At 39.8% G+C, this 18858-nt stretch overlaps 2 protein-coding genes across 2 annotated transcripts; both read left to right on the top strand.

Moving 5' to 3' along the window:
• Window positions 1-5855: 5855 nt before the first annotated feature.
• Window positions 5856-6818, top strand: LOC149099237 (uncharacterized). Its single transcript, XM_089278275.1, has one exon. The coding sequence runs from the start codon at window positions 5859-5861 to the stop codon at window positions 6792-6794; it is 936 nt and encodes a 311-aa protein (XP_089134401.1). The 5' UTR covers window positions 5856-5858; the 3' UTR covers window positions 6795-6818.
• A 2493-nt stretch (window positions 6819-9311) lies between these two features.
• Window positions 9312-10411, top strand: LOC149099236 (uncharacterized). The gene has a single exon (XM_089278277.1). It carries the CDS (start codon window positions 9377-9379, stop codon window positions 10409-10411), a length of 1035 nt encoding a protein of 344 aa, XP_089134403.1. The 5' UTR covers window positions 9312-9376.
• Window positions 10412-18858: the final 8447 nt, after the last annotated feature.

The raw sequence follows: 18858 nt of genomic DNA, 5'->3' as shown, positions 1-18858 counted from the left end.
CAGAACGGTTTTTACGGTTTTGGACCGTACTTGGAAATCGTCGCCAGAAATATATAAAAGTAGCACTTAAAGCCAAATTATTGCTATTTTTGTTTAGCATATGGACTAACTGTCTCGCACAGAAAATTTGAAGAAATTCTGTTTTCGGCCGAAAATCGAGTGGTCGGTTCTTACACGGACAGCCTCTTAAATGACATCCGCAAAGCTCTTTCCTTCCGCATGGGAGGTTTGAGGTGTCTGTGTTCTTTTACCCCATTGAGTTTTACCCCATTGAGTTTCGTTTCATACAAAAGACTTGTGAGAGCCAAACTATAAAAGGCTAAAACACGCGCTTGAGAGTCGTGCAGGCCTGTCAACCCCATTTTACACTGTTGATTTTTACCAGACAGGCCCCATCACAAGCAGTGAGATCACGTACACATTATTAATATCGTTTGAGCCAAGCACGTATAAAACAAAACAACATTTAATGCGCAAAAGCAACCATGTGCAGTCTCCAAAACTAGAGACCTAACAAAACACATAAGCGCATTCTTGCAGAACTGGTTGTTTCTGCAATATATACCAGTACAAGCTCAAAATTCTACATATTAGCCACTACAAGAAACACAGCGTCAAGCTGAGCTTGCAAGGATCAAAACAACATGAATACAATTGGCTAAAACTAAATAGCCAATGACAACACAGAATTTTCGATCCTCCACACAAGTATAAGTAGGATGGGGAACACCCCCTCTCCGGATTGATAACGAGAACTCATCTCTATCAGTCCTTCCAAATAATCAGCAACTGAAGAGATCCACACGATAGGATAGAAACCGCGGTCTTGCCTGACCAATACCTGATAATACCATGTCACAAAACCTACTAACGTCAGAAGGGCTAATAGCAGTCCCTGGCAATTCTAAAGCTATTGAAGAGGAAAACATGGACACCTCAGGCATTCTTGAAGACGATCTTCCTGACCAGTCCAGAGACGACGAACTACCGTCCTTTCAAGTGCCAAACGACACCAGCCCACAAAAACAAACCGCACGCCAGAGCAAGAGGAAAAACCGTGAACCAAAGAAAGCCGCCAGAACGAACGAGAACCCTAGAAAACGTCGCCACAGTCAACCACCACAGTCAGCAGAAAGCAAAATCTTCCACGCGGAATCAGCCATCAAGTCATTGAAAAGGCACACAGACAAAGGAACTTGCCCAGAATCCCTACAATACAGGGCGAGGGCTCGGATAAGAGCGACAATGAATTTAAAACGGACATTAAGCGTCTCAGAAAGAACGCTGAGCAAGAATTCGTCAGAGCACTAACACGTTTTCACTACCGTGAAATCGACCGTGCTAGGGTCGAATTAAAAAATCAAAGAGACCAAAAGTGGTGCAAACGCCAACTGAAAATGAGAATTGTAAAAACAAACCAGCGTGCTCGGCGCCAGCTGCATGTAACACTGATGTAACAATCACGAATGTTAAAGAAATTGCTGGCAGTATCCAGGCTAGTATTGCCCAGTTCAGCAAAATGATGGAAAAATTAGGAGACATTGAGAATGAACAAGTTCAAAAGTACAAATGTGTATTCTCGGACTCCCACTACAACACAGGGGCCAAAAATAATGCAAAAAACACAAGAGGAAGGAATGCAAAAAGCAATCTAACGAACAAAGAGCGCAGAAAGATCAAACAAAAGAAACAATCACACATACAAATAGAGGCGAACCAAAAACATATAAAAAACCTCTCAAACAAAGGACTCTCAAATGACCAGATCAATTTGCTGGCAAAAGGGCTCAAATTTATCCCAACACCCATGACAAAACAAACAAACAAAGCGTCAAATCTTGCGTGACTTTGATCAGTACGCAAGAATGCACCTCATGTACATATTTCACGGGCAAAACAACAAACCACATCCTTTCCATGTAAAATCTACATGGGAACCACCAATACAACAATCAGTTGCCCTTGAAAGCTATCTAGAAGAGGTGAAGAGTGAACTCGCAGACTTAAAACTCACAAAGCCTAAAAATAATCTATCACCCGCGGAACATGCGGCTCTCAAAGCCTTAAAGCGTGACAGCGGAATTAACATTAAAAAGGCAGACAAAGGAACAACCACTGTTGTGATGAATACAGAAGACAGATCAAAGGCTCCTTCGAGCTACCTCATGGTATGTGGTAATTAATCTATGAAGTACTGTCCTTTGCCTCTTTTGAAACTAAGAAGTGTTGCATTTGTAAGGTGTTAAGTTGAAAAGTGCATCATGTTAATAAGCAGCCATTAGTTGAGCATGTTCATAGAAATAAGGTCTTCATCTAATATATATAACATTTTGACAGGAAACACTGGTAATCCTTTTAGTGTCTTTTTCTCTGTCTGGATTATGAACATCAGCAGTGCAAATATTGTTTTGACAATTTGTGAAGATTTCATTAGTTTGCACATCAGCACTGGATGTGTTAGGGTTTTGAACAAACTCACCCCACTCTTCATGGGTTGCGAAGTTATGCCATCTAGCCATGCATTTTGCACTTTTATGCCTTCAGTTTTAAATAATTCACTAGTGTCTACAAGATATTTGGCTGCATCTAATACTTTCTCAGGTCTGACAATCTGAAACTGATAGTGATGCTTGTAACCAAGTCGCCTTTTAAGTTTCATTGGAATGGTCTGTGATTTGCTTCTTGGCCTTGGGAGACAATGAACAGTCGAATTTACATCACTTGGCACATTGACAATGTTTCCATGAATAGACAATTGACCAACCCTAGATAGTTCACGGAGTTGCATAAAAGGTATAAGAGGTGATATTAGTCACTCTTCTAGTGATGTGAAATTCAATACATTAGGCTTACAAGGAAAACCCATCTTATTGGCTTTAGAACAGATGGGTAACCTGCCTTGTTTTAGACCTTTTGTATTGCAAGTTAGACAATTGCTTTTTCAGACCTTTTTTAGACTTTTTTTATTGCAAGTCCTGCAGATCCATTCAGTGTCACTGACACTTTTAAAACCAGTAAGACAGGACTTAACAATGTCTAGTGAACATGCCCTATATTTGCTTGGATCACATTTCACTACAGAGCACTTGGACCACAATTGGTCACAACAAGTGCATACATATTCTAGGCCACATGCACTGTTTTTTGTAAAAGAAATTTATCATAGAAATTGCATCGTACTTGTTTTCTTGTGGCTGCAACTCATGACTGCTACATGTTAGTAGTGATGCACCTTCCAGAACCTCAGCCTCTTGTCTTTTTCTTACCAACTGTTTGGTTATTTTCCTTATGTGCTATGGGTTATCTGATTTTCGTTTTCTGAAGGAGCACTGCTCAATTTCTCTGACATGTTCTGGATTCAATTTTGTTCTTTTAGCAGCCTGGTGTTTCTTGTTCCCAGATGTTTTGCTATTAATGTTGCAGCCTTGTACTCTTTTTTGATTCTCATTTATTCTAAAGTTGTCATCAGCTCTTCTGTCTTTCATGTATTCTCTCATATATTTTCTTCTGTAAGCTTTATGTTTTTCACTGTTATTAACTGGTTTGTTTTCATTTGCATTTCTTTGTTTGTTTGCTGTTGTCACTTATCTCCATTGTTCTGTCTTCTACTATGGAAACATAATGAAATTCATCTAGGTGTCCAATGTAAATGTTTAGGGCATTTGTAACATTCACTGGTTTAACAACAGTAACTGGAGAAAAAGTTGGATTTGATTCAGCAATATGAATTGATAAATTAAGACAATTGGCAACAGCTTGAATTATGATAGCATCAGCCCATGTTCCTTGGCATGACTTTCTTTCCAAATAACCTTGCCAAGAATGCTCAGTTTTACTCTCTATAAAATTGTTCAGGGTGATTCGCTAAATACTGAATGCCAACACTGCGCACATAGAAATGACTATTAGGATTTCCATAGAGTTGATGTGATACAGCCCTAAAAAAGCAATCACCACCTCCTTCAACATCAAGTGCAGTTCTGCCTAACTGAGACAATCTGAATTCTAATAAACAGACGGAATTTGTGAGTGATATAAAAGGTACTGATATGCAATACCGGTACTCATTTGCAGGACCAGGATTTGACTCCATATCTCCACTCAATGATATGATTCTGCTCAAAAAATGATACGTTTTCATTTGGAGCTGCCTCAATTTTCTGAAAATATTACCTTCAGCTATCGTACAAAACAGAGGCAAGTTTTTATGCTTTGGAGTCCTTGTTCAAAAAATACAAACTTATACTTTGTCTAATGAAATACTTCTTTGAGAAAATCATGAATTTTAAACCTCTATATTACTCTAAGAAATGACAACCATGGTATCCACACAACATAGCCTTCAGCTTGGAGGATTTCGTGACATTAATTTCTAATGTATAATTTCACCGACATTTTTTTTTTCTTTTTTCTTGCCATTAGAAGGTCTGGTAACCATTCTGTAAGAAATTATGGAGGGTTCTCTTTCACGTGTCATTCTAAACTGAGGATGGGAGACAATGGTAGCTCAGAATTCCATACATTCACATTTTTATCTGCATTTCTGTAGTGACAATTACTTGACAACTGAACTGGTATTTTATTTTGATTTCCAAACTGCTCGGGTATTGTAGGATTACCTTCGATAATCAATTGCTCCTGACCTTGGTGTATTTCAGGTGGTATTCAGCAGGTAACAGATCATCTGTTTGGCATTTATTTGTTGTTTGATATTTTGTATTTGTTATGGTATTTGTTATTTGGCATATATTGTATTTAGCATTTGTTTGGCAGTTGTGTTCAATCTCTACAGCTTGTCACAGTTGTGGCATTTAAGTCCCAGCGAGAGGGGAACTTGACGAAAGCTTCATCGATCTCCTTTGTCATGTGACATTTTCCGAACAGCTTCCCAGCGGATTGCAAAATATTAAAAGCGCATTTAATTTTAAATCATACGTCCTGCGAGTATTTTTAGAAAATTCAAAATGCAATACAGTAGGAGGGCAGCTTACCTTTTTCCCCACACCATAAAGCATTCATTTCGAATAGTTCGTTTTGTGCATTCTACTCCTCGTCATCCAAATGTATCTTGGAGACATTGTAACTTTTAAGACTTTAAAACCCACTTCTTTCCACTCGAGCTTTCTTGAGCACATTTCCTGTTCGTTTGTGAGGTCTTCAAAAGTGTACTTTGATCAAAGATGGAGCAAAAGGAAAGAAAACTCGCCTTGACAATTTTTGTGTCGGGCTTGACACAACAGACGCCATTTTGTAAACATGTACTGCCACCTATGTCCCACCCGCTCCCCCCCACGTATACGAACATAAAACAATGACACGACTTTGCAACAAAACCAAACCTAGTATGGGGGACAGGGGGAAACATGTTTAATTCATGTTTAATGCGGATTTAATACATAAATTAATTGTCTAACAGGAATGGAGTGACAAATCCAACCATCACTATACCTCATGGTATGAAGTACATACCACGACGTAAAAACAAGAAGGTCAAATCCACCTAGACAACATAAACCACTACAGGCCTCTTGAAACACCCATGGTAATTTATACACAACATAGGGTTGAACAACTCATCAATGAGCTCTACCATAGAAACCACATAGATGAAATCACTAAAAAATGGCTTTGTGAAACGCCAAAACCGCCTCGCATTCCAGAATTCTACACCCTTACTAAAATACACAAACCGACCACGGTCGGTAGACCAATAATATCAGGGTGTGAAGGCCCAACAGAGAAATTATCATCATTTGTTGACAAACTACTTCAGCCTATTGCAAAACAACAGAAGTCTTATCTCAAAGATTCAACAGACTTCGAAAAAGAAAGTCCCAGCGGACGTCATACTTGTTTCAATGGACATAACGAGCCTCTATACGAACATACCACAAGAGGAGGGAATCCAAACAGTATGTAGAGCATACGAAACATTCTACGTAAACAAACCTCCTATCCCAACACCACTACTAGAGCAATCGCTAAGGCTAATTCTACAGGACAACTCATTCCAGTTCGCTGGAAAAAACTACCTCCAAATACATGGCACAGCCATGGGCACAAAGATGGCAGTAGCATTTGCTAACATCTTCATGAGTAAGGTAGAAACAGAAATCCTAAGCCAAAGCACATTTCAACCGCTCGTCTGGAAACGATATATAGATGACATATTTTCACTCTGGACTATAAACAGGGATGAAATATTACAGTTCATTGAACAAGCAAACAACCACCACCCGACAATAAAATTCACGGCTGAGGTTTCTGAAACGGAAACGACATTCCTGGATATGAACATTTCTAAAGGCGAAAGATTCAAAAAAGACTCAGTTCTTGATGTGCGTACCCACTTCAAGCGTACTGAAACGTTCCAATATATACACTTTACTTCATCCCACCCACTGGGAGTTAAAAAAGGTTTCATCAAAGGAGAGCCTTCAAGACTTCTCAGAACGAACTCTTCTAAGAAAATATTTGAAGAGAAAATCAAAACCTTCAAGTCACACCTTATTGAGAGAGGTTACCCAGAGAATCTTATTCAAGCAACCCTCTCTGAAGTGAACTTTGAACAGAGGAAACTAGCCCTCCAACCAAAACAGAGAGAAAACAAACGAATCTTGCCTTTTGTCACACAATATCAACCATCAGTGCCAAACCTAAAACAAATCCTAATGAAAAAATGGCATTTAATACAACAACCACCATTACTGAGCGAAATCTACAAGGATCCGCCCCTCGTTTCATACAAAAGAGGGCGTTCGCTCAAAGATATACTTGTGAGAGCCAAACTATAAAAGGCTAAAACACGCGCTTGAGAGTCGTGCCGGCCTGTCAACCCCATTTTACACAAAAGTTTCAGGGGGTACTTGGCACCTCAAGGGGGAGTGAGTTTGATCTTATTCTGTTGCCACTGCATATGAATGAGATACACTGGGGTCTGATTGTCATTGACCTTCTTGGTAGGAAGTTGTTGTTGGATGATGGTTTCAAACTGCAGCCTGCTGGCAGTGTATTACCCACCATTAAGTATATCCTTGATGTTTTCCAGCAGCTGATGCTGGGTGCTCCATGTTTTAACAGTTTCTTTTGGTCCTCTATAAATGTTCTTGAGCGATTTGGAATGCCATCTCAGCACAACTGTGATATGACAGGGCAAGGGAGTGGGAGCTCTGGCATTGGTGTGATTCTAGCAGCGAGGGACTTCATTTTCAAGGGTGTCAATGGAACAGTTAATCAGTTTGGATGGCAGTACACAGAAATGAGGCATTTGAGAAAGAAGTTGATGATTCAGATCATTAAATGGGCTTCTGAGTAGTTTCTGTTATTTGGATTCTTGCTGAATGCTAGATAAAACTATTGTTAATATTATCATCTCCACAATGTATTCATGGATGTTTTCATATTTTTTGTTTCAGTTATTGTTTGGCCTTCCTGAAGCAACAGAGGAACTTGGCTTCTTCAAGCTGTGACTCTGTGAGAGTATTTCTCCAGGTGCTTCTTGGGAACAAAATGTGAGCTTGAGTGTAAGTAATATTTTTTTTTCAATTTGTGAGTCTGGGAAGCTTTTTCATGAGTGTTTCTTAGGCAATTAAAGATACATTTTATATTTCTCATAATTATTAATATTTTACAAATTAAATTGTAGTATTAGGAAATATAAACATTACAATCACTGTTTGGCTTGCCTGAAACAACAGAGGAGCTTAGCTTTTTCAAGCTGCAAGTCTGTGGGAAGCTTTTCCCCGGTTGTTCCTTGGGCTCTAAAATGTTCATTATTTCTCTTAAAAATCATATTTGACTTGTTAATAATGGAGTAAGTAAATGTATATAAATATTGCAATCACCGTTTGACTTCCCTGAAAAAACAGAGGAGCTTAGCTTTTTCAAGCTGCAAATCTGTGGGAAGCTTTTCCCCGGTTGTTTCTTGGGCTCTAAAATGTTCATTATTTCTCTTAAAAATCATTTTTGACTTGTTAATAATGAAGTAAGTAAACGTATATAAATATTGCAATCACTGTTTGACTTGCCTGAAACAACAGAGCAGCTTAGCTTTTTCAAGCTGCAAATCTGTGGGAAGCTTTTCCCCGGGTGTTTCTTGGGTTCTAAAATGTTCATTTTTGACTTGTTTAAATAATAAAGTAAGTAAATGTCTATAAATATTGCAATCACTGTTTGGCTTGCCTGAAACAACAGAGGAGCTAATAGCTTTTTCAAGCTGCAAATCTGTGGGAAGCTTTTCCCCGGGTGTTTCTTGGGCTCTAAAATGTTCATTATTTCTCTTAAAAATCATTTTTGTCTAACTCATAATGAAGGAAGTTAAAATGTATATAAATATTGCAATCACTGTTTGGCTTGCCTGAAACAACAGAGGAGCTTAGCTTTTTCAAGCTGCAAATCTGTGGGAAGCTTTTCCTCAGGCGTTTCTTGGGCACTAAAATGTTCATTATTTCTCTTAAAAATCATTTTTGACTTATTTAAATAATGAAGTAAGTAAATGTATATAAATATTGCAATCACTGTTTGGCTTGCCTGAAACAACAGAGGAGCTTAGCTTTTTCAAGCTGCAAATCTGTGGGAAGCTTTACCCCGGGTGTTTCTTGGGCACTAAAATGTTCATTATTTCTCTTAAAAATCATTTTTGACTTGTTAATAATGAAGTAAGTAAATGTATATAAATATTGCAATCACTGTTTGGCTTGCCTGAAACAACAGAGGAGCTTAGCTTTTTCAAGCTGCAAATCTGTGGGAAGCTTTTCCTCAGGTGTTTCTTGGGCACTAAAATGTTCATTATTTCTCTTAAAAATCATTTTTGACTTGTTAATGTGACCAGGTTCACAAAAACATGACAATGCATTTTTAGCACAAATTTAGAATTTCAGTTTGGTAGAAACTATTTCCTTTCTTTATCAAATCAACCCACATAACCTAACCACACAGGATTTACATCATGAATTTCCTATATGTCACACCACCACACCTTGTACTAGAATCACGAGAATTTCCTTCTATTGTTTGTTTCCTAATAAAAGAAGTGCAGTTAGTTAGTTTAATTCAGTGGTTCAAAGTGTTCAAGACCTGCACTTTCAAGTTGAGGACCCCTTGGTCAAGTACTGTTCCTTGTGACCTAAGTTAGTGATTCGTTTCACTCAGGATTTTGTTTGCAATCACCCTTTTTTTCCTTTTGTATAATTTCTGTATTCCTGCATAAATAAATTTTATTGTGGCTACAAGTCTGTTTCGTTGTTCACTAACAACACCAGAACCTGCCTCGGTCACATTTGGCGCTGCGAGCAGGGTACAAAAAAAAAGAAATCGAAAAAAGTCAGCAATTTTATAAAAAGGGTGGTTGCAATAATAGCACAAGGATCAAATCACCATGACTACAGAGGAGCTATCAACAAAAGTGGATGAATTGACCCAGATGTACAAGGAGGCAATGGAAGAACTAAAAGCCCTGAAGGAATCCACCAATCCGACTCAAGTGTCATCCTCAGTACCAGCAACAACAAATGGTGCAAAGCAAATTGTTGTCTTTCCCTGCGACAAGAAGATAAAGAACTTCACTGGGAAGAAAACAGAAGGTGACCAACCAGTTGAAGACTTTATAGAAGAACTGAAGACAACATTTGAGGCACGAGAAATGACCCCACCCGAGAAAGTGGACTTCATAATGTCTCACCTGGATGGACCAGCAAAAGAAGAGGTACGAATGTACAGCGAAAAGGAGCGAAGTAACCTAAGCTTCCTTCTGGATGTTCTCGCACAAGCATTTGGAGAGAAACGTTCCAGCTCTCAACTCCTGAAGATGTTCTACGAGCGTAAGCAGAAAGAAAATGAAACACTTCGAGGGTACTCGTACAGCTTGAATGAACTACTCAAGCGCGTCACCAAAGCAGATCCAAAGGCAGTCCCTGACCCAGAGAAGACTCTACGGGACCAATTTGCAGACAATGTAAGGGACCCCTTTCTTAGAAAGGAACTGAAGAAGTTCATCCGAGAGCATCAGCCCGCATTCTTAGATTTAAGGGAGGAAGCCTTACGCTGGTCAGAAGAGGAGGAAAGACCACAGCGTGCAAGGCCCCCATTATCACAGGAAGTAGCAGCTGACATCCCAGATGAGAGTTCTCAGTGTAGTGCTGCTAGCTCCGTCGTCACCCCCATGGATAAGGTATTGGAGGTCCTGCTCAAGCAGCAGAAGTCCTTAGAAGAACTGACGAGTTCAATTAGAGACCTCAAGCAGCCAAGGACCCAAATCCCGCCCAAGGAATGGAGTAGACAGCACCCTAATATTGTTTGCTTCAAATGCAACAAGAATGGACACATTGCCAGGAACTGCAGGGTAAATGATGACCGCCTTGTCAGGAAGGGACCACCACAAGGTAGACAGCGCCCTGACAAGCCGTCAAACTAACTCCCTCTGCCACAAGGAGCCAAGTGACAGTAGGGGACAACAGTGGCTCAAATATGGATGTGTCAAGAATGTATGAGAAGGCAGTTGGAGAGTGCCCAGTGGCGACAGTACGACTGGGTGAAGTGGACGTACCTTGCCTCTTGGACTCAGGATCTGAAGTATCCACAATTACAGAAGAGTTTTTCAATGAACACTTTCGCCCTCAAGGGAAAACACTTTTACCTACCGGCGATTGGTTAAGACTTACAGCAGCAAATGGACTAGAGATACCATATGTCGGATACCTAGAACTGGATATTGAAGCCCTGGGAGTCATGATCCCACAAAGGGGAATTTTAGTCGTTAAGAGTCCAGCGAGTGAAGAGGCCAGGCAACGTAAGAAGATAACCCCTGGATTAATTGGAATGAACATTATTACCCAACTGCAAGAATCTTACAAAAATGGAAAAACGGACATTTTACCTGAATGGAGTGAAGTGTTGAAGATTGTTTCAAGTGCCAAATCTATTTCAGCACGTGGTTTTGCAAAAGTAGCCGGTAAGACCAAGGTTAGAATTCCGGCTGGATCTGTTTCTGTTGTCAAAATAACTGGATGGCATGGACCTCAAACAAGTAACACTGCTGCTCTTGTGGAACCATTAAGTGGACAGACTCCGGGAAACCTGATTGTCATAAATACAGTTACCGGTGTAGTTAATGGACAGCTTCATGTAAGAGTTGCGAACATTACTGATGAAGATGTCTGGCTTCAACCCCATACAAGAATAGGAGTACTTCACGAGATTAATAATGTTATGGATACTAAAAACACTGTTGACTTCAAGAGAGTTTCAGTCAATGAAGAGATGGTGTTTGTCAGAGAATCCACAACAGAAGAAGACCAAACACAACCTTTGGCATATCCAATTGATCTATCAGCCGTAGAATGTACACCTGAGCAAAGAGAGAAGCTTGAGACTCTCTTCCAGAAACATGCCAGCGTCTTTACAGAGAATGAGAATGACCTTGGATACACAGAAACAGTCAAGCACAAGATCCCAACTATCGATCAAGTACCAGTTGCACAGCCTTACAGAAGAATCCCACCAAACCAGTTTCAAGAGGCAAAGGATCACATACGAAAACTCCTGGATGGTGGCATCATTCGAGAAAGCCATAGCCCTTACGCTGCACCTATTGTGCTTGTCAGAAAAAAGGATGGATCCCTGAGACTATGCGTTGATTACAGACGTCTTAACTCCAAGACAGTAAGAGACCAGTTCCCTTTACCAAGAATTGAGGAATCTATTGATGCCATTGGAGGTGCAAGATGGTTTTCAACGATGGACCTCGCAAGTGGGTTCAACCAGGTTGCCATGGACGACGAAGACAGGCACAAGACTGCCTTCACAACGCCGTTCGGAATCTTCGAGTACAACAGAATGCCGATGGGTTTGACCAACAGTCCCGCGACCTTTCAGAGGCTTATGCAAACCTGTTTGAACGATTACATCTTTCAGATACTGCTTGTGTACCTGGATGACATCATCGTGTATTCCAATACCTTTGATGAGCACATAGAGAGACTTGACAGAGTCTTTACACGACTCCGAGAACATGGATTAAAACTCAAACCAGAGAAGTGTCACTTCCTTAGACGTAAAGTCACATATGTTGGTCATCAGATCTCTTCTGATGGTATCACAACGGATCCTGAGAAGACTCAAGCTGTATCAGAATGGAAACTGCCAACAACTGTTAAAGAACTGAGATCATTCCTTGGATTCTGCAGTTACTATCGCAGATTTGTCAAAGACTTTGCAAGGATTGCTGGACCATTACACCAACTAGTTAACAACTGCCTGCATGAGCTGAAAGTGGAGAAGAAACTTAAAGTCCCATTTGTGAAAAGGTGGAATCCAGAATGTCAGACTGCATTTGATGCATTGAAGAAAAAATTGACTCATCCCCCAATACTTGGATTTGCAGACTACAGCAAGCCATTCATCGTAGAAACGGATGCCAGTCATGTGGGACTTGGAGCAGTCTTATCACAAGATCAGGATGGCCAGCGCAAAGTCATTGCTTATGCCAGTAGAAGATTGAGGCCAAGTGAAAGGAACCCAAGAAATTACAGCTCCATGAAGCTTGAACTGTTGGCATTGAAGTGGGCAGTAACTGAGAAATTCAGAACCTATCTCCTTGGTTCAAAATTCGAAGTTTACACCGACAACAACCCCTTAAAGTACTTACAGACCACTGCCAAGCTTGGTGCCTTGGAACAGCGATGGGCAGCTCAGTTGGCTTTATTCGACTTCTCAATCAGCTACAGAAGTGGACGATCTAATGCAAATGCTGATGCCTTATCACGCCAGCCTCATGAATCATTGACACCAGAGGTAGACGATTCAAAGGAAGATGAATTATTACACATTGAGTCTATAGTTACTCTAGCAACTCCTGTACCTCCTGACCTGAGCCATGCTATTGTGAAGACGCCTATCCCAATTGAAGTAAGACGAATGGCAGCATATGAACCAGACCATGATTTAACAGCAACTGATCAGACAACTAATGATGCTAATAAGAAAGCAACAACAGATGAGCCAGTAATTGCCACTACATCATTCCCCACTCACACAAAGGAAGAACTTATCAACATGCAGAAGGCTGATCCCACAATTAAAGAATTCCTAAAGTTCTGGGAGAGGGATAAGAAACCCACCTTTGCAGAGAGAAAGCAGCTTTCCCACGAGTGTGTCACCCTGTTGCGACAGTGGGATAAAGTTGCCAGAGAACAAGGCCTAATGTACAGAATTGTTCAGGATCCCAAACTTGGAGAACTGAAACAGCTTCTGTTACCAGCCACTCTGAAGAACAAAGTTATCACTAGCCTGCATGATGATATGGGACATCAAGGATTAGAAAGAAGTCTTCAGCTGACACGTGAACGATGTTATTGGCCCAGAATGTACTCAGATGTGGAGAGTTGGATCAAGAACTGCGAAAGGTGTACCTTATCAAAGATGCCAAACCCGAGAATCAGACCACCCATGGGAAATCTATTGGCGACGAAGCCACTTGAAATACTAGCAATAGATTTTACAGTCCTTGAACCAGCGACTGACGGAAGAGAGAATGTTCTTGTTATGACTAATGTCTTCACAAAGTTTACTTGTGCAGTCCCAACAAGAGACCAGAAAGCTATTACAACAGCTAAAGTTCTAGTGAAAGAATGGTTCTTCAAATATGGAATTCCCCTAAGAATTCACTCAGACCAAGGAAGGAACTTCGAAAGTGAAGTTATTGCAGAACTTTGCAGACTTTATGGGATCAAGAAATCTCGCACTACACCCTATCACCCCCAAGGTAATGCACAATGTGAGAGGTTCAACAGAACAATGCATGATCTGCTAAGAACCCTCCCTCCGTCTAAGAAGCGCAAGTGGCCTGAATACCTACCAGAGTTATTGTACGTTTACAATGCCACACCACATTCATCAACGATGTACAGCCCCCATTATCTAATGTTTGGAAGAGAAGCTCGACTTCCAATTGATTTACTTCTTGGAGAGGGTGAAGATGTTGAAGAAAGTTCAATTGATTGGTTAGCAGCTCATCAAACAAGGTTAAGAGATGCTTACCAAAGAGCAGGGGAGCATCTCCAGCTCCAAGCCAAGAGACGACTAGAACACCACAATGGAAAAGAGTTTGACATCCCGATCCAGAAAGATCAGATAGTGTACTTACGAAACCATGTACATGGACGCAACAAGATACAGGACGCCTGGGATTCTACCCCGTATAAAGTTGTTGATGTTCCAACAGACCTCTACGGTTCAGTCTACACGGTGGAACCTATCAATGATCCTGGCCAGACCAGAAAGGTGCACAGAAGCAATCTAAGATTGAGTGTGACCAATCCAGACGTGGAACAGAAGGACCCAGGACCCAAACCTGTTAGAAAATCTAAATCCTTAGATCCTAGTAGTGAAGCAGATGAGGAGGATAATTCAGATGAGGAGCTTGTGTTAATTCTACCCAAAGAATGCACAAAGGTAGCCCCAGAACCCTCTAATGGACCAGGACCTACAGGCCAGACCAGTGCAGACCCAGCCTGTTCAGAGGAGAGAGTACCTACCGTTGAAAATGATACAGAACCTGTACCTTCAGCAGAAGCCCCTGTTCCAGAAACTACATCTCCTATACCACCTAGACGAACAAAGAGGAAAACCGCTGGAAAACACAAGAACAGGTTTAAGCAACCAAAAACTGCAGTAACAAGTTCCATAACTATTACAGTCAATGAACTCTCAATTTATTTAGTTATATCGACTTTATTAATTTTGTATGGACTCTATGTCTAGAATTTAGTAACTATTAATACACATGTCGTGGACGACAGTGTTAAGCAGGGGAGTGTGTGACCAGGTTCACAAAAACATGACAATGCATTTTTAGCACAAATTTAGAATTTCAGTTTGGTAGAAACTATTTCCTTTCTTTATCAAATCAACCCACATAACCTAACCACACAGGATTTACATCATGAATTTCCTATATGTCACACCACCACACCTTGTACTAGAATCATGAGAATTTCCTTCTATTGTTTGTTTCCTAATAAAAGAAGTGCAGTTAGTTTAATTCAGTGGTTCAAAGTGTTCAAGACCTGCACTTTCAAGTTGAGGACCCCTTGGTCAAGTACTGTTCCTTGTGACCTAAGTTAGTGATTCGTTTCACTCAGGATTTTGTTTGCAATCACCCTTTTTTTCCTTTTGTATAATTTCTGTATTCCTGCATAAATAAATTTTATTGTGGCTACAAGTCTGTTTCGTTGTTCACTAACAACACCAGAACCTGCCTCGGTCACATTAATAATGAAGTAAGTAAATGTATATAAATATTGCAATCACTGTTTGGCTTGCCTGAAACAACAGAGGAGCTTAGCTTTTTCAAGCTGCAAATCTGTGGGAAGCTTTTCCTCGGGTGTTTCTTGGGCACTAAAATGTTCATTATTTCTCTTAAAAATGATTTTTGACTTATTTAAATAATGAAGTAAGTAAATGTATATAAATATTGCAATCACTGTTTGGCTTGCCTGAAACAACAGAGGAGCTTAGCTTTTTCAAGCTGCAAATCTGTGGGAAGCTTTACCCCGGGTGTTTCTTGGGCACTAAAATGTTCATTATTTCTCTTAAAAATCATTTTTGACTTGTTAATAATGAAGTAGGTAAATGTACATAAATATTGCAATCATAATTTGGCTTGCCTGAAACAACAGAGGAGCCTAGCTTTTTCAAGCTGCAAGTCTGTGGGAAGCTTTTCCCCGGGTGTTTCTTGGGCACTGAAATGTACATGTACATTACCTCTCTTAAAAATCATTTTTGTCTAACTCATAATGAAGGAAGTTAAAATGTATATAAATATTGCAATCACTGTTTGGCTTGCCTGAAACAACAGAGGAGCTTAGCTTTTTCAAGCTGCAAATCTGTGGGAAGCTTTTCCCTGGTTGTTTCTTGGGCACTAAAATGTTCATTATTTCTCTTCAAGATCATTTAATGAAGAAAGTTATAATATTAATGTATATGAATATTGCAATCACTGTTTGGCTTGCCTGAAACAACAGAGGAGCCTAGCTTTTTCAAGCTGCAAATCTGTGGGACATTTCATGTTCCCCGGGTGTTTCTTGGGCACTAATACATGTTCATTGGTTACTGGTATCTTAAAAACAACAATAAAGGCTTATTTATATGTATACGAAAAGTGCAGTTTTTCACTTGTATATTGTATTCATTACTAATGCATACATGTGTATTTTGACTTTGTAGTTTAAGGATCCTGTTCATGATATTTTGAAACTGCTGTTACTTCATACACGAACCATGGACCTTGGAACATTACTCTTAACTTAAGGTCTACCTTTGTGTGAACTACAACATGATCTAATGAGGTTTTTTTTTCAGTGATCCCAAATTTTGAAGCCAAATTTCTGATCCCTGACCCTGCAAGTGAGAAAAAAGTTGATCTCTGATCCCACAAAAAAGATACAGTCTGATCACTCGGTGGTCCCTAAAACTTTGTTATCCCAATTGCTGGCTTGTGATCCCTAATTTAAGGTCTGTGAATGCCAATCCTACACTTTTGATCCCTGATCACAAATACCCCATTACGAACCTCGTACATGTATAAAGACCCTTTAAAAAGAGGGTTGGTATGTTATTTTTCTGATGTTTTACCTTACTAACAAAATTAAATTTGCGATATTCTACCAGTCAAATGTCACTTGTCTGCACATTACTCTACTTAAGAGCAGCTTCGCCTAAATATCAACTAGACTTGGAAATAGCGAAAAAATCGAATTTCTTCAAACTCGCCCAGAATGAAGCCCTACGGGCGCTAGTTACAAAAATATTGTTTTAAGTTCGATAAATCAAAAATTATTTTTCTCCGCAATTTTTTCGTTTCGATGCCCCAAATCGGACAAAATCGATCGAAAATGAGCGGGATATTCAGAGGCTCGTAAACTCAAAAGTAAAAATCTTCATAACAAACTGATTGCACGTTGTATTTGTACTTCCTTTCTTGTATATTTAGAGCTGAACAGATCGCGATTTGATTGGAACTAAAACATTTCACGATTTTTCTAAATTAACGACCCAAGACAGCTAAACGAGAGGTCTACATTTAGCCTATTTTCAAATGCTAAAAAGGTGTTCTGGTACACGGCTTTTCCCAAAACGACCAGTTTGTTCTGAGAGAGCATTGTTTCTTCTTCAAATTAGTGAAATAAAATTTTTGGGTAAATAAAATCGCGAGCACTGAGATAGCGAACTAAATGCAGCACTTCTTCCTGAAAACGTGATCTTTGACCCAAGCGTAACGAAACCGAATACTGCAAGAAAACCCGGAAGAAAAGCAAACGCTTCGTTATTTTGAAACATTTTCTAGTGATATCTCTCCGGAACCATTATTGCAAGAAACTATTTCCAGATAGGAAATCTTACAGGGTCAAAGAAGGAGCTAAAGGGCGCATTTCAAGGGCTTTGTTTGCTAAGAATTGAAGTCAATGACCGTTAACGAATTCCAGTGAAATTTGCGAACTTGAAGTATGTTAGCCGATACTTACCTGAATATTTATACTGATTTATAGAAGAGTCGTCTTCTTGGATAAACCTTCAAAAGAAGCTGGATCCACATTTGGAAACAAATGTTTAAAGTTCCGTGACCTGCCCACTGCTATAAATTCCATGCACATGCCGACCACGTGTTTATCGTAAAACTAACTGAACTCCACTGACAGTTTCCATAGGTAACCCCAAAATAAACAATCCGGCAAAATGTAAAGTGAAATTGGCTGTGTTCGGGAACAGTTAGAAGCTAGAGTCAAGTTCCATTGCCTTTAAAAAGTGCTTGATTTTACTTCGTTCACTCAGTAATTACTGTCACGTTCGAATTCTGTGTATCAGTCACGCCAAAACACTGTAGACCGTCAGACTGAGTAAGTTTCCCATACAAAGTCTTTTACGCGTTTGTCTGTTGAATCAAAAGTCACATACTGCGCTTGTGCTGCGTGTGGATAAATGACAAACTTTCAGATATATTGAACACCATTTTGTAACTAGCGCCAAAAAAAAATGACTCAAAATTAAAGGCTCAAACAAGTCTGCACGGTCTGCAGTATTTTGGCGTGACCTATTCGCGGTATTCGAACGTGACAGTAAGAAATACTGCGTGAACAAAGTCGACGCAAACAAATAAAATCAAACACTTTTTAAAGGTAATGGATCTTGACTCTAGCTTCTAACTGTTCCCGAAGACAACCAATTTCACTTTACATTTTGCGGGATTGTTTATTTTGGGGTTGCCTATGGAAACTGTCAGTGTAGTTCAGTTAGTTTTACGACAAACATGCGGTCGGCATGTGCATGGAATTTATAGCAGCGGGCAGGTCACGGAACACTGACCATTTCTTCTTTTAGAGGTTTCCAAAGCTGGATCCAGCATCTTTTGAAGGCTAATCCAAGAAGACGATTCTGCTATAAATATAAATATTCACGTAAGTATCGGCTAACATACTTCAAGTTCGCAAATTTCGCTGGAATTTGTTAACGGTCATTGACTTCAATTCTCAGCACTAAAACAAAGGTATTGTGTCAAAATGCGCCCTTTAGCTCCTTCTTTGACCCTGTAAGATTTCATATCTGGAAATAGTTTCTTGCAATAATGGTTTCGGCGAGAAATCACTTAAAAATGTTTCAAAATAACGAAGCGTTTGCTTTTCTTCCGGGTTTTCTTGCAGTAATTGGTTTCCGCTACGCTTGGGTCAAAGGTCACGTTTTCAGGAAGAAGTGCTGCATTTAGTTCGCTATCTCAGCGCTCGCGATTTTATTTACCCAAAAATTTTATTTCACTAATTTGAAGAAGAAACAATGCTCTTTCAGACCAAACTAGTCGTTTTGGGAAAA

Source organism: Orbicella faveolata, unplaced genomic scaffold (genome assembly GCF_042242905.1).
Source record: "Orbicella faveolata isolate gen_17 unplaced genomic scaffold, um_ofav_v1 contig_46, whole genome shotgun sequence".
Taxonomy (NCBI): Eukaryota; Metazoa; Cnidaria; class Anthozoa; order Scleractinia; family Merulinidae; genus Orbicella; species Orbicella faveolata.
This window is presented reverse-complemented; position numbering and strand designations above follow the sequence as displayed.

Coding starts and splice junctions, on each gene's coding strand:
- LOC149099236 (XM_089278277.1), top strand. CDS start 9,377: ATGACTACAGAGGAGCTATCAACAAAAGTGGATGAATTGACCCAGATG.
- LOC149099237 (XM_089278275.1), top strand. CDS start 5,859: ATGGACATAACGAGCCTCTATACGAACATACCACAAGAGGAGGGAATC.